Consider the following 15,556-nt stretch of genomic DNA (forward strand, 5'->3'; position numbering starts at 1 on the left):
ACTTGCTAAGAAGAAACTTAAATAATCTATTAGTTAAGAGTAAATACTTACATTGATGCAAACATTGTATCTGCCTCCAACTGGCACATTGTAAATAATATGATTCAAAGTCGTGTTTTCTGTAGGATTCAGCGAATAATAACTCGTTTTGTTTCGAGTTTCTTCTGTGATTTTCATCTGTAAAATGATTTTACTTTAAGAATCTATGCGCAAGTTATCTAAAACTAGTTAGGCTAGATAACATGTAATATACCATGAGTCACTTTGCTGGAAAATATATTTTTCTTAACGGAGACAGGATCTGGCTATAATATACATAGCCCTCTACACTCAAGTTAAAGAAGCAAACATACCATATACGTAACAGGCTCTCGAATCACATCGCAATTGGCGTTCCAGTTGATAGTCATCTGCGTTTTATCCTTGTTGAATACGAAGTACAAATTCTTTATTGGTGCTCTGAAATAAATTACATTCAGCGTAAATGCTGTATGAAAAACAGTGCACCCTAGGTATTATAATAATTTCATTGTCTTCACATCATCATCATTACTATCAAAACAAAAGAGATACTGCTAAGAATTTGGAGTCTTTTTTATTAAAAAATAATTGCGCATTTGACCTCCATCTCAATTGATGGAAAGTGACGATAAGGTCGACGATAGAGCATTCACTCACGCCTTGAAAAGTTATAACGTTAACGAACAATTTTGCAGGCAGGGAATTTCAAATTCTTGTAATATCCACAACATAGCGATGGAAGTCCCAGCCTAGTGTCTATATTTCGTTTTTATTTTTAAGGACAACAGAAGACAGAAGGAAATTTTGGGTCTTTTATCAGGCGCCACATCATTCCCTCTTTTTTTAAGCAAGGCTTAATTTAATAAATACAGTGAAACGAATAATCACTAAAATTTAATTAAAGGGTTTCTTTTACTCATAGTAATCACTAAAGATTAAATGAACACTTTCTCTATTTTTATGCTATTCCATGTTCATACAGGGTGTAAATTTGAGACGGGGCAGCAAGGCCGGCTACCTTAATCGTTGTAGTTACAGGAAAACAGTAATAGAAGACTATCCATGAATTTTGAAGATATTATTGATGTGCATTCACAGATTTTGAAAAAATGGTAGTCAGCAAGATAAAAGGCAATTTATACAAAACTTTTTTATGCCGTTCAAACTGGTCTCTGGTAAGGATCAATAGTCTCTATGGGACTGAGGTAAGAGTACTCGAAATGTCAGAAATCGCAAAAAACTTTTTTTTACCATACATTTTGTATGGACATACTTAGTAATTGCTTGCTGCCCCGTCTCAAATTTACACCCTGTATACTATGCATGTATGTAATCCATCACAAAAATGGAAACTTTGTAAAATAATAACATATATTATCGTATCATTAATAAATGTCATTAGCATCAGTCATCAATTTTACGATGAAGATAACATATATTATCGTGTCTTTAATAAATGTCATTAGCAGCAGTCATCAATTTTACGACGAAGAAAAAACGAACTACAGTAATTAAATCGTGCAATTCCCTCTTCAGTCAATGTACCGGCTGTGGGCCTAAAAGCCGCATATACACAAACGTACTAGAGACGTTAGGAGTAACGAGGTAAAGTTCTAAGCGAATGTATGAAAGGTACACTTAATATTCTCCTGTTTTTAACGCGTAACAAAGCGATGGTCCATTGTTAAAAATCACCCATTGTGAAAATGTTTAGTCCAGTGGCGATGGAGAATGCGACTAAGAAAATTTAGGTATAAAAGCCCGCTCATTCGTCCTAAAATAATATAGCTGATTACAAAAGTTCATTTTATAAAATGCGGAATATTTTTTTCGGACTTTTTCCATATTTCGATACTAAGAAGTGAACAGACATAAAGAGAGCAGCTATTCTGCCCCGTTACCGCCGGATTCGAAGCCTAGGACTGATCATACCACATTAACATTTTAGTAAAGAACACAACACAAATGTACAAAATCTTTTACACGAAAGCAGAAACTAATTACCGTCATAACGATACTTATATCATCAATAGATACTTACGCAGGATTTTCGCGAGTAACTATTTCTATCGGTAAAGCAAGTGGGCCATTACGTAAGCCCGCCGTGAACATGTAGCTCTCACACGCCTTTAGACCTTCAATCAGCGCTGATGTATTCTTGGTATAGAACTTCATTGCTGCAATATAAAAAATCATGTGTAACAGTACACTAAGCGTCGTATTCTAGAACTCTACTCAATGCTCAAGTCAGGAGTATGGTTTAAAGCACTCGAAATCATACATACTCAAGTCCCTGCCATTAGGGTCGTATTTCCAGTGCGTGTGTTGCCAGTGCAATCATGACTTGAGCATTGAATAGAGTTCTAGAATACGACCCTAAGAGCCTCATAATATTCGCTCTGCGCAAAGCTTAAATCGATAATCCAGAATAAATGTTTGTAATCAATTTTGGCGTTGTCACTTATTAGTCTGAGGACGGCTTCAACTTAAGACTCTTGTAGAAGCGCTGTAGCCGCGCCACTACTCATTTTCATACAATATTTAGAGGCGCAGTTGCATCGCCACTGTCACGACATGCGCGCGCCACTTTTGCAGACTAAAAATTAACTAAAACCAAAAATTACTAAAGCGCCACTGTAGCACTTCAACAAGCGTCTAATTTGAAAGCGCCCAACATAAAAATATGTTGGACAAATAAAATTATAGGAAATGAAACTATTTTCTCGGATCTAAATCGCGTATATTTGTATTTGAAACAAACGAACGTTTCGGGACCTTTATAGGCCCCATGGTCACTTCTGACTGTCAGAACGTTGGTTGTTTGAGAAAACAAACATACGCAATACAGATCCGAAAAAATAGTTTCATTTCCTATGTGTAACAATCGCACACTGCCTATAGAAACGTTACAGTCTATCTATTAGTACAGTCTATCTATTAGAACGACTTCGGTCCCAAAGGCACTATTTGTCAATCTGAAATAGGAAACATCAGGTGCCTGTTTCACGTGTTTAATGTGAAACGTTTACGTTGTTTGTTTACTATACGCGATCTCGTATTTTAATCTCTGACGTCAAAACATGAAATCAATTATATCAGTACATTTCAATGTATCTACTCACAATCTCTTCTACCAGTGTAGAGAATGCCAATTTTCCTTAGCTCAGAATAGTGAACTTGGTACTCCAACTCTTTGTCCTTATACCTGTCACCCGTTGGAGGTGACCATGATAATTCCACTGAAGTTCCTGTACTCTTAAGCAACTTCGCTGTAATGTTAATACTTTCGTCTGGTATTCCTCTGACGGGTAGGGGAATTGTGAATGGGTTTCCGCGGTAGTTATCCTTGTAAGCGATTATGTCGATGTATATTGGCACGCCAAGAGGTAGTTTCGTTACTGAAACGGAAATTGATATTACAGTTGAAGTAAGTAAGGAAGTAGTTATATATTACAAAAAAATGCGAAAATTGTAAAGATATATATTTTTATTTTTGAATTTACTAATAATAACGCACACTTATAGCCCCCCACTAGGGAAACCGTGTCTCGCGGGTGCCATGGACACACACATAGACAACCACAAATTACACCCAAACTCACGAGAGAAATAAATGTAGGCCATACAAATATTTCTTCCTGCCCAGGAATCGAATCCGGGACCTCTGCGTGGCAGATCAGCATGGTAACCGTTCCACACCACACCACACCACAGAGACAGTTAAGAATTAATTTCTTTTTACGAAAACAGCCAGCTATTCACATCACTGCAAAAGATTAAGAATATTCGTCTTTTATAATAGTGATAATGCAAATAGCAACTTACGTGTAACGTTATTGTTTTTAGTCGTAATCACTTCTGGACTTTCGTATTCCTTAGGAAGTTCGACGCGAATATAGTACCCCTCGATGCCTTTAATTCTGTGCCACTCAAGATACACAGTTGTGTCGTTGGGTCGCGACATGCTGACGTTAGTCAAATCGTCAACGTCACTGATGTCGTCAAATATGAGATACATTACTTCCGACGGCTCCGATTCGTATGCATTGTTTTGTGCTGTCACCTGATTTGGCAAAAAATATATTTAATTCATTATTACCGTCATATTGGGTAACCTCGAATTTCCTTGTAATATCGAATGACCACTGATTTGAAGATTCTTTTTTTCTCAAAAAACTTGTAATCAAATACATTGATAACTGCGTGAAACGGAAAGACCAAATATTGTATATGTAAAATGACAGTTATTTAAAGGTATTTTTTAAAGCCGCCATTTTCCATTCGCGGTGTGCAATGCGTGAAAGAGTATCTTTTTGTAACCATTGGTAACTGCTAATTGGTAAATGATATCCCCAAATGAATGGCAAGTTGTTGACTATTACTAATTCATTTAGTTTGACAGACGTATGTTTTTTTTCATTCAAAATAAGAGTATTTTCTTCAGTCAGTTAAATTGTCTATGAAAGGATTTTCGCTGTCCAAAATAACACGGTTCAAAGATACCCCACAAAGTCAGAGTAACTTAGAACGGCCCTTCTCAAACAGTGTTTTTTTCTAATTCATCAAATTAGTTCAATTATTATAAATCAATAAAACCCGTCTGGACCAATACATTTTTATTTTAATATCCGTAAAAAGTGACAAGTTCCAAAGGTACCCGACTTAACTGTACTTCTTTGTAATTAACAAACCTTATAACAAATATGTAAATTGGTCCTATAGTGTATTTCTACTGTATCTCTGTGTCAGAGAAAATCGAATATTGGGATTCAATTAACGAGTTCGCACACATAATACATTTCAAACAATATTGAAGACGAATATAATCTGGCTTAAAAATATAAAAAGTTCTTCATGTCGTTCCGTACATCTCGGATACCTTTGTTAATGAATCCAAAGTCAATCAGATATCAACATTTTGTCAATAGATTTTTATTACAAGAGCTTTTATCTCTTACCCTAGTATAAAAGCAAAAATTTACTTACCCAGAAAGAGTAATTTACTCCCGGCTTAAAGAATCCAGACACGATAAGAGATTTGAACTTATTGGGTCCAGTCTTCGGTGCAGAGACGCTTTTAGTGTTGGGCGGGAGAGGTGGCGAGTAGTGAACGGTGTAAGACTTGATGATGCCGCGAGGTTCGGCCGGTGGGTCCCAGAGTACGTCCACTTGACTGCCGATCATTTGACGAACGCCGATGTGTAGTGGAGGTGATGGTACTGATACAAGAAAAACATAAGTTAATGGGTTAAAATGGTGTATATATTATAATACAATTTATTTCTTGAAAAGGGTGCAACACTTAATCTAGGTACATACGTGGTCATACGACAGTCATTTAGACAAATTAATTAGTTAAGTTAAATATGTGTTATGGAAGTTGGTCCTCCCCTCAGCAGACAAGTTAAAAAACATTAACTGATTCAAATGTAGTTATTACTGTAGATTCACATTGTAACATACACACATAATTGTGCGTACGTGCTGGAGTATTTACGGGTATTTGTTTGAATTCAAACATACACATAGAAGTACCTATACTTCTTTTTTTTACATTAGTGAGATAAACAAAGACGCAGGGTTTGTAAAGTTTTTTCTTAAGAAATTTATAACAAAAATGTAATGATTGCAATACAGAAGGAATTTTTAATAGACCTGCACTCATTGTTTGTTGGGTTATACAGTGTTGCTTATACAGTTTTTTTAAATGGGACAGTATGGGGAAATTTCCCCATACTGTCCCATTTTAGTAGTTTTTTTTACTTTCGGAACTATAGAAGATACAAGGAATCTGTCTGTCTTAGGCACCATTGAATTGAATTGAATGGAAATTTTTGTGAAAACTATTTTGGCATAGTCATTTTGTGTTCACGCGTGAATTGTCCATGAAAATTTTTTTAGCTAATCGACTCATGTAGGGATCCCTTTATTGTAAGAGACAAAAAAATCGAGGCTGTAGAGGTTGGTCAAGTATCATAAAATATTTTTCCATAACAAAAGCATAAAATTGACAATTTTTTTTATGCTAATACAGTCCATTTCTAATAACGATGATTTCATTATATCGGAAGAATAAAATTGGTACAGCAAAAGTTGGTCTTTAATAAAAAGTAAATTACATACAAAAAAATAGTTTCATTTCCTACATGTAACAATCCCGATAAGAGTTCGATATTATTCGTATGTTTTATCTCTTACCTCCTTCGCCAGTGGTGGTGTTGACATATTTCATAGAAGGATAGATCTTATTTGATTTACTGTCTTGTATGTAGAACGTCACATTGTAGTTCGTAAATGGCTCTAGACCCGTGAATCTGAGGACAAATTATTATCTAAATTAATAACCGTTTGGCCACAGATCAGTTATTATGAGAGACAAGAAAGGAACTCTTAAAAAATATCAAAATTTACTTGTAATCAATCATTATTATACATAGTTATATAATGATATTGAAATAAATACTCTTAAAATGATATAATATGACACCAAGTGGAGGGGGCGGTTGCATATGGGTATTGGTCAGGGAAATTATTTTAAGTTTTGTAAATAATCAATAAAAAAAATTGTCAAAACGTCGCGTCATTCGCACGCATCGCTGAACAGTAGTAATTTTCATTAAAATTGAGAATTAAAAAAGTATATCCATAACCAATAATATAAATTAAACCGGGTAAACACGTATTTATAGAAGAATGTATTTTCGGGATGTTAGCATCTCTTTAGGAAGTAAAAATTATTTCATGGAATTGCAATTGAACAAACTCTTAATTTTTTTTGGCTAAATATCATTCATTGACCTACCAACAAACGGACGTCGGGTCTAATACAAAAACCACGAAAAAAAAGTCCGAAGTTAACCTATACAAACGACACTACTACTACTAGTAGTTTTCGTAACATATAAGGAAAAATAAAAAAAACTAAAACATTTAAATTAAATTGTAACGTCATTGCAGTACTGCCTAATTTTGCTTGCAACAATTTAAGGGCCCAAAAACGCCATATTCAGCTTCTACTGGAAACTTAACAAAATGTACCATATTTCGGTTCGAGTGAAAATTTCTTGCACACAAGAATAATGGAGCAGCCTTTATATTTACAATATTAATAATTTTTTATAAATATTATTATGTCCAATTTTGTACAAATTCACTTTAAGAAATAATAAAGAGTTGGGCAGATACATACAAACAAATATTATAAATGTAAAAATATGCGTGTACTATAAGAAATATAAACTCGTAAACTCAAATATCCGTAATTCCGATTTATAACAAAACCGTTACGCTTTCGAGTAATTTTGATACTTTTTACATAGACAAAATTAGCTTTTGTTTTGTAATCTTCGTAAAAACATATTATGAAAATTCGAGCTAATGTTATTTCGGACAAATGTATTTTCTGACTTCCGATAGGTAATCCCATGCTGTAAAACGAGTACAACAATATTTTGTTGGTTATTGCTAACGTTTAATAAAAAAATCATTTTAAAAATAGGATTAAAATCAAAGCAACTCTACAGTTTCTTTGTTCTAAATATTTCAATCGCTTGTGGTTCGAGCAATTGAAAATGGCCAAGAAGTTTATATAAGCTTCTTGAAACTGACCTAGTGGGTCTCTTTCCATCTTTTGCGCATGCAATGTGTAGAAAAAGGACAGTTAGCTATTTAATTATTTTGTTTGCTTTTGTAATTTATATTTACGATTTATTTATATATAAATACTATACAACTAAACAAATAACATTTACAAATTATAACTATGATAACAAAATATATTTTTTTAGTTCAGTGAAAATATGATACAAAATCCTGTTTTTACACTTTACTACAGCAATTTTTCCAAGTTATTATTATATATATAGTACTGCATAAGCGTAACCAACATTCAGTCGATAGTCAATAAAATATTTGTCGACTGCAATCACTAGCTGCACGCAAGCGAGTAACACTATTGCGCAATGAACTTTATTTTACTTCATCTTAAAAAAGGACAGACCATACAATCATATCATACATACAATCATATAATCATACAATATAGTACCATAAAATCTTACCTGTAAATACTATCATTAGTCCAAGTCATATTCTTCCAAACACCGTCGCTGACCTTCGCAATGGACGGCAGGAATCGATACTGCACCATCTTCTGCTGAGCCATCCAGCATGAGATCAAGAAACTCGTGGAATTTATTGACGATTGGTCTACACCAACGCTCAGGAACTAAAATAAAATATTGCTTTTTACAGACCAAATTATTAGATGTTTACCTCCACCCCATAGCAGAATTCAAAGAAATTATTTCTTTGGTTTCTAGTAATTAAGCTTTTATTACTGTATATTTAACTAATTGTCTACTAATAAAAGATTAAACCTGTTTCATGTAATTCTTGTGTTATAATGATGTCAAAAGTCCAAACTAGTGTAACCGTTGACGGCCTCAGTGGCTTAGCGGTTTGTGGGCGCTGAAATAAGAGGTCCCAGTTCGATTCCCGGTAGGACCAATGTGGGAAATGAAATTTCAAAATTAGCTCTGGTAGGGGTGTTCTGGGCAATGCCCCGGGGGTGAATTCCGTTGCTCTGGTACTCATAGCACAAGGAATTCTCTAGATTGAGATCAGGTAATTGGTGTGGTTGTCAGGCGCACATTACATTAACCATTTCAAGGTTTAAAATTAAATTGCTCGGACTCTTCACACCGATCGATATCGTACGATAATACTTTTTATGTCAAATATTCGGAGCCACTCGAGAATTATGAATATTGACGATTGCACTATTAACCTGTTTCGTTGTAGTTCATTATTTAACTTTTAAATTTTCTCACTCGTCAATTCGCTATAGCAATTCAAAATTTACCTAAAGGTTTAGATGTTAAATCGCTATTCGGTCAAGGTGGCGCAGATAATACTTGAATTATGAGATGTATGTATTTTATTTGTAGTTACGATGTGCTGGTATGATGTGCTGTCTGTTAAGCGAAAAACTTCACATACTAAACTTTAGATAGTAATACGGCAAGAATATAGTTTTCCAAACTCGGATAATTTTTAAGCTTTTAGGTCTTTCATCGCTAAGTATTTATAAGAAGATATTTTGTAATTGGTCACAGAGAAGCTGAAAATTTAATTTTGGAACTGATATAAATCTGATTCCAGTGTGCAATCAATAAATTGAACTCGAAAATACTTTTGTTATTGATTTGCATTCACAAACCTGATAAATTCTATTTGTATCATTGGTGCTGGTGCAGTTGACCTCGTCGGTGCCGTCATAACAATCCTGGTGACCGTTGCAAACGAAATTTTGCGGGATGCACTGTGTTCCATCGTCGCACATGAAGTAACCGCGACGACAGTCAACTACTATCTTGTGGGTCTATGAACAAAATTGTGAAATTAAAAAACAAATTATGACATAAAAATGAAGCATAAACAAATAACAATTAATTTAAAAAGGCAATTTCGATGCTCTGCAGGGCTAAAAAGGCCGCATTGGTAGAATCATAATATGGTTCATTGACATATCACATTAAGAATTTTCAAACAAAACAAAAAACGCAATTCATCTATTTGACAGTGTTCTATGGAGACCTCCATAGAACACTGTCAAATAGATGAATTGATGATGAACACAGAAGCTGGAAATACAGGAGAAGGCTGCACTCGATATTAGTCATAATCACGATTAATTTAATAACTCTGCGTTTAAACGATAGTTACTAAGTTACTAATTTCTGTATAAATTCCATAAGTATCTAACTGTTATTTAAATTTCTGAAATAAAGGCATTATCCTTTTTAGGGGATGCAGTAGATGGAAAGGACACAAGATGCTCACTGGCTAAAATACATACATTTGAGAGCACTCGCGCACTTATAAAGTGGCGTCATTCGCAATGAAAAATCTCAGTCTGAAATTAACGATCAACGATAAAACATCCATTTCTGAAGGAGCAAGCAAGCCCTTCAAATCTTTCATTTCGCCATATCCACCAGCCATAGGTGAGAACCCGCACACAGAAGTAAACGTAACATTTTTGTCATAACAATAAAAGAGTGGTGATTCAGCAGGTGCCTAGATTACCTAAGGTGCTAGTATTCAGTCAGGACTAACGAACGATTAACTATAGAATACATTTGTAAGCAAAAATATGATAAGAACCGAAGAATATAGTCCACTTAAACTAAACTTTAGTACGTCTTAAACCAATAAATGATGAAATTGATAAGACACTCTTACCACAGCGTGTTAAGGGTGTCTTTTGCATTGCAAGCATTAGCTTAAGACTGATTTAAGTTTAGTGGAAGTGCTAATAAGCGGCTAAGTGACAAAATATTTTTTTGAGAGTCATAAAAAACCATAACACAGTTTTAGAATATTGAAATTGTTTAACGATATTTCAGCTAAGCATCGTTAGGGTAAGTTCCGATAAGTCGAGTACGTTAACTAATTAACTATTTTTAAAGATAATTTTGTGCACTATTTTTAGCTATTCAAAACGGATATTTGACCATTTGTCACTGAACTGCGTTTTAGTTGGTGGACCGCAGTGTGACACGCGTGACACCCATTGAAGCACAAATTATTATTATAGAAGCACAAATATGTCTCTGTACGGTCTCTGTGCATCGTAAAAGTCGTCTGGTGCTGTCGAATCAGTGGTTTAATAAGATCTGACTTAGTTATCAATTGTCTGAATGAATTGCTGTCAGTCGAGTGAGACTGACTTTGTGGTCAATTAATCTGCAGATCCATGGAGACAGAACGTGACAATGATAAAACATCCAATCGATCTGGAAACTTAAATAGAACTTACACTAGATCCTCTGCAGCGCAACTCGTCACTGGCATCCGGACAATCGATCTTCCCATCACACAGTTTCGAATTCAATATGCACATTTGGCCATCCGAACATTGAGTCTCATCCGCGGCGCAAACATGGCCGCCGGCGATGATGTGGTCGTGGCAACCACGCTCGTCCAACCCGTCAGCGCAGTCTTCCGCTGTGTCGCATACCCATTGTAGAGGTATACAAACTCCTGTTGGAAAAAAATCTTTTATCTTACGATCTTAACAATCTCTTGTAGCTACAAAAGAGATCAGTAAAATAATTTCAATTCATATTATATTGTTAACATTTTTCAGTTAAATACACAACTGTAACAACAAATAGTCAATTTAGTTAACAATGTAAGTACAATCTAGCCGTGGTAGCCTAATGGTTTGAGCTACCGCCTTTCAAGGTAGTGGGTTCAAAGTGGGTTCAAATTTACCATGTGTTTTTTGGTTGCATTATGCTTACATGGAACCACGACACGAGCTCTTTCATTGTTAGATGAGGCTTGTGCTCAGCAGTGGGGATAAATAAATACAAACTACACTCTTTAACTAAACTGTTTTACAGTTTTAATCAAAGTATCTAAAAATGTAGTACATACCAGGTAAACAAGTAAACTGGTTTTTACCGCACGTCCGCTTCGTACCGTCATGTTCCGGCGACACAGAGCTGGTTTCAGGGTCGATGCCGCAACCAACTTCATCTGAATTATCACCACAATCATTGATGCTGTCACATCTCCACCAATACGGTAGACAGTTGCCATTATCGCATTTGAACATCCAGTCTAGACAAGTGGCGTTATTGGAGAACTCCACAGGTTTTTCTGTTTTAACTGAAGGTAGGATTTTCGAAAAGTTCGGATGTGCTGCGCAGTCTCTTTCATCGGATAATTCGTCGTCGCCGCAGTCGTTCTCGCCGTCACACACCTGATTGAGAAATAGTATATTTGTTTTACTAAAACGATAAATAAATTACTATAAACCTTGACACTCTTCTAACCCACGACGTATTTGCATACATTTGGAGAAAACAACTAATTTTTCTTTTTTCCATATTAGTAGTTATGTGAACTAACGTAATTGACATCTATAACGAGATCTATAACATTTGACGGTCTCCGTGGACGAGTGGCTTGTACACCGGTTTTCATGGTGTCACCACCTCTGAGTCAAGGGTTCGATCCCCGGCCGGGTCTGTGTAGAAAAACTAACTTTTCTATATTGTCTCGGGTCTGAGTGTTTGTGGTACCGTCGTTGTTTCCGAATTCCATAACACAAGTGCTTTTGCTACTTACTTTGGGATCAGAGCAACGTACGTACGTATATATGATGTTGTCTAATACATTATTTATAACCCTCTGAAAGCGGTTTTTCCAGCAATAAAATGTAGTATTCCTGTGACGTTTATTCTACGACCAGCAATCTTAATGTTATTTGGTGGTAAGCTACTGTTTTTATAACCACATGATTTTGACCAACGTTAATGAGTAATAAACATCATCTAGTAGAGAACTCGTTAAAAGAAAGGCTAGTACCGCTGTCACTTTCCTTAGAGAACATGGCTATTAGTAACTGCAAGTATCCAATCAGACATCTTCAATTTGACGTAAGTTGAGTGCACCTCAGAGATATTTGATTTTTATCGCACAAAAATACTTTCTTTCCGAAACTTTAAAAAACTTACCCAAGAGCTGAATATGCATTTTCCACTAGGACATCTAAACATGCCAGCCGCACACACAGAATTCTTGCATTTTTCCGCTTTTTCGTCATCGCCGCCTGGACAATCTCTCTCGCCGTCACAAACCCACGAACTCGGTATACAGAGGGCGTTAGAGTCGTTTCCGCACGCAAAACCGTGAACTGAGCAGTTGACTGTGTCTGGTCGTTTTGGATGAACCTAGGGCATAATTATGACAAAGATAAGGAACTGGTTATGGTAAATCTGCCCTCGGAACGACAAAAGCACATCTACCATTTTTATCAAATTTGAGCAACATACATATTCGGAATCGGAAAATAGAGGCCAATCTATTTTTTGTGTAAATATGTCTCAATATTCAGGAAACTTAAAGGGCATAACTCATTTCAATAATCAGATTTTTTACTACAAATAGTCATATTTGACGTTTATTACGTTATAAACACTATTACCAAATAACGTCTAAGTAAAAACTTAGTAATGTAAGGAATGGTGCATTTCTATTCATGAGTCAAGTTGCAGTTATAATTTTTTTTGTACAAGTTAAAAGAGAAAATGAAAGTATTTTTGAAAACAGCTTGATTAAAATACAATGAAAGTTTCTGTATAAAACATGTGGCAATATATGTATAACATAAATAAACAACTTAATATCAAATGTGCATATTTTAACTATTCCTTTTATCAGAAAACCCTAAAAAAATATTTAAACACATTTATCTACGAATTTAAAATTTGCTGCTTGTCTTTCTTTCTTCCCAAGTATCTTCTATATATATGTATAAAAAGTAGTGTTGATGCTTGTCCGTAAGCAGCCAGACAGGTTTTCCTTCCGTTACTTTGATTGGGAATTATAATGAAATCTTCAATGAATTATTTTGATTACTTTGACATTAATGTATTTATTTTAAAAATTATAAAAAAAAAAACAAAGTGTATTGTAGCAAGTTATATCGTCGAATGACTTCCCCCCTTGATTTCCCCTCGCGCCACTCGCCTCATCCCGCCGTGGTCCGAGTTTGATCGCGCTGCCGCTTGACAAATAGAAAGAAAAAAAAAATAAAATAAAACAAGCACACAAGCCACTTCATTGGAGGTGGTCAACGTCGCCCATGGATATCTGCACTTATTTCAGACTATCGAGAATGAACAACAAAATGAAATAAAGAATTAGATTGTTAGCTGTACTCACAGTGCAGTTGCGTTCATCTGAACCATCCTTGCAGTCGGCGTCTCCATCGCACACCCATTTCTTCTCGATACATTGACCGTTGCCGCATTGGAATTGGTTTTCAGTGCAGTTAGCGCTGCCGCAATCTACATAAAACAAATCCGTTCATATATCGAGTTCTTAGGTTTTCGCGATTGTTACACATAGGAAATGAAACTATTTTTCCGGATTTAAATCGGAATTTAAATTTCAACAATCCCAAAAAACACAGATTGAAAAATTTAATAAACTTAAACTGAAGTGCACAAGTAACGAAACGTCAACGTCACTGTCAAATGATCAAACACAAACTCAATCTGTAATAAACTTATCGAACAAAACGTTAGATCAGTCTGCTTTTTCAGTTTTGCAAAAGGGTTTGAATTACGCAGTGGCTCCTCGTCGTGTTCCATACGAAGAAATTATTTGTAACGTTGAGGATTGTCTAGTTAAAAACAACATAAGAAAGGAAGATTTGGAGGCAATACGCCAAGACGTTTCGTCAATATTGCGTTCAAATAAACAGCCCAGACCGAATCTTACTCGAGATGAATATAACGCGCTGAAGACCTTCCGCGAAGATCCTGAATTAGTCATCCTCCGTGCAGATAAAGGTAACGCGACGGTGGTCATGAATACGTCAGATTATAACAGCAAAATAACTGACTTACTATCGGATGAAAGCACGTATAAAAAGGTGAAGAAAGACCCTACCACCAAGATATTAAAAACAACAACTAACTTAATATCTAAGCACTCCGATACGCTGAAACTTGATGTAAGTGCGTTTGTGCCCTGCGCCGTGAAACCACCAAAACTGTATGGGTTACCAAAAATACATAAGGCTGACACCCCACTCCGTCCCATAGTTAGCCAGATTGACACACCAACCTACAAACTGGCTCAACACATGGCAAAGGTACTGTCACCATTGAGAGGGAATACTTCCACACATGTGAAGGATTCATACCATTTCATCAGTGGAATCAAAGATCTACGGTTAACTGATGATGACACCATGGTCAGTTTTGATGTTCAGTCGCTGTTTACCAACCTACCAGTAAAAGACTGCATTGAGATTGTACGTAGGAAGCTAAGGGAACATAATATGTCCATTGAATATGTAGAATTATTAGAACACTGCCTAACATCAGGCTATCTATTGTGGAATAATGAATTCTACCTACAAATTGACGGTATAGCGATGGGCTCCCCGGTATCTCCCGTTGTTGCCGATATTTTCATGGAAGACTTCGAGGAGCGAGTTTTACCCATGGCCCCAGCTAGGCCGAAGATTTTCAAACGGTACGTTGATGATACTTTCACAATATTACCTAAAGATAGCATACCTTCTTTCTTGGACCATCTTAATTCTTTTAGTACTAAGATCCAATTTACTATGGAACAAGAGAATTGTGGTACTTTAGCTTTCTTAGATGTTTTAATTAAAAGAAATCCTAATAACACCCTAGGCCATACTGTATTTCGAAAGAAAACCCATACAGATAGGTACCTCAATGGTAATTCCCATCACCATCCTAGCCAGTTAGCTACCGTGGGCAAATCTTTGTTTCAGAGAGCATATGGTGTCTGCGACAGTAATCATCTGGCGGGGGAACTTCAGCATATAAAGCAAGTCCTACATGCGAATAAGTTGAGGATTCCACGCCAACGCCGCAGACCCCGTGTGAAACCACCTACAGTCGAGCGAAGACCTGCCATCTTACCTTACGTGAGAGGTGTTACAGACAAGATCGGAAGAGTCCTCAGGCGTGCA

General features: G+C 35.9%; 1 protein-coding gene across 3 annotated transcripts in view; it reads right to left on the minus strand.

The window, feature by feature from the left end:
• LOC113239658 (40S ribosomal protein S19a) overlaps positions 1-15,556 on the minus strand; it is a 70,062-nt gene that overhangs the window by 6,646 nt on the left and 47,860 nt on the right. For all 3 annotated transcript variants that reach the window (XM_026476731.1, XM_026476730.1, XM_026476733.1), the window contains 13 exons: positions 13,762-13,886; positions 12,552-12,767; positions 11,467-11,794; positions 10,844-11,067; positions 9,242-9,403; positions 8,082-8,248; positions 6,220-6,335; positions 5,008-5,240; positions 3,847-4,084; positions 3,144-3,419; positions 2,063-2,198; positions 354-459; positions 52-177 (listed from right to left, as the gene is read on the minus strand). In XM_026476731.1, coding sequence (XP_026332516.1) covers positions 52-177; positions 354-459; positions 2,063-2,198; positions 3,144-3,419; positions 3,847-4,084; positions 5,008-5,240; positions 6,220-6,335; positions 8,082-8,248; positions 9,242-9,403; positions 10,844-11,067; positions 11,467-11,794; positions 12,552-12,767; positions 13,762-13,886 — 2,453 coding nt within the window. The remainder of the gene's footprint in view (positions 1-51; positions 178-353; positions 460-2,062; positions 2,199-3,143; positions 3,420-3,846; positions 4,085-5,007; positions 5,241-6,219; positions 6,336-8,081; positions 8,249-9,241; positions 9,404-10,843; positions 11,068-11,466; positions 11,795-12,551; positions 12,768-13,761; positions 13,887-15,556) is intronic.

Source organism: Hyposmocoma kahamanoa, unplaced genomic scaffold, assembly GCF_003589595.1.
Source record: "Hyposmocoma kahamanoa isolate Upper Pololo Valley unplaced genomic scaffold, ASM358959v1 114, whole genome shotgun sequence".
Lineage (NCBI taxonomy): Eukaryota > Metazoa > Arthropoda > Insecta > Lepidoptera > Cosmopterigidae > Hyposmocoma > Hyposmocoma kahamanoa.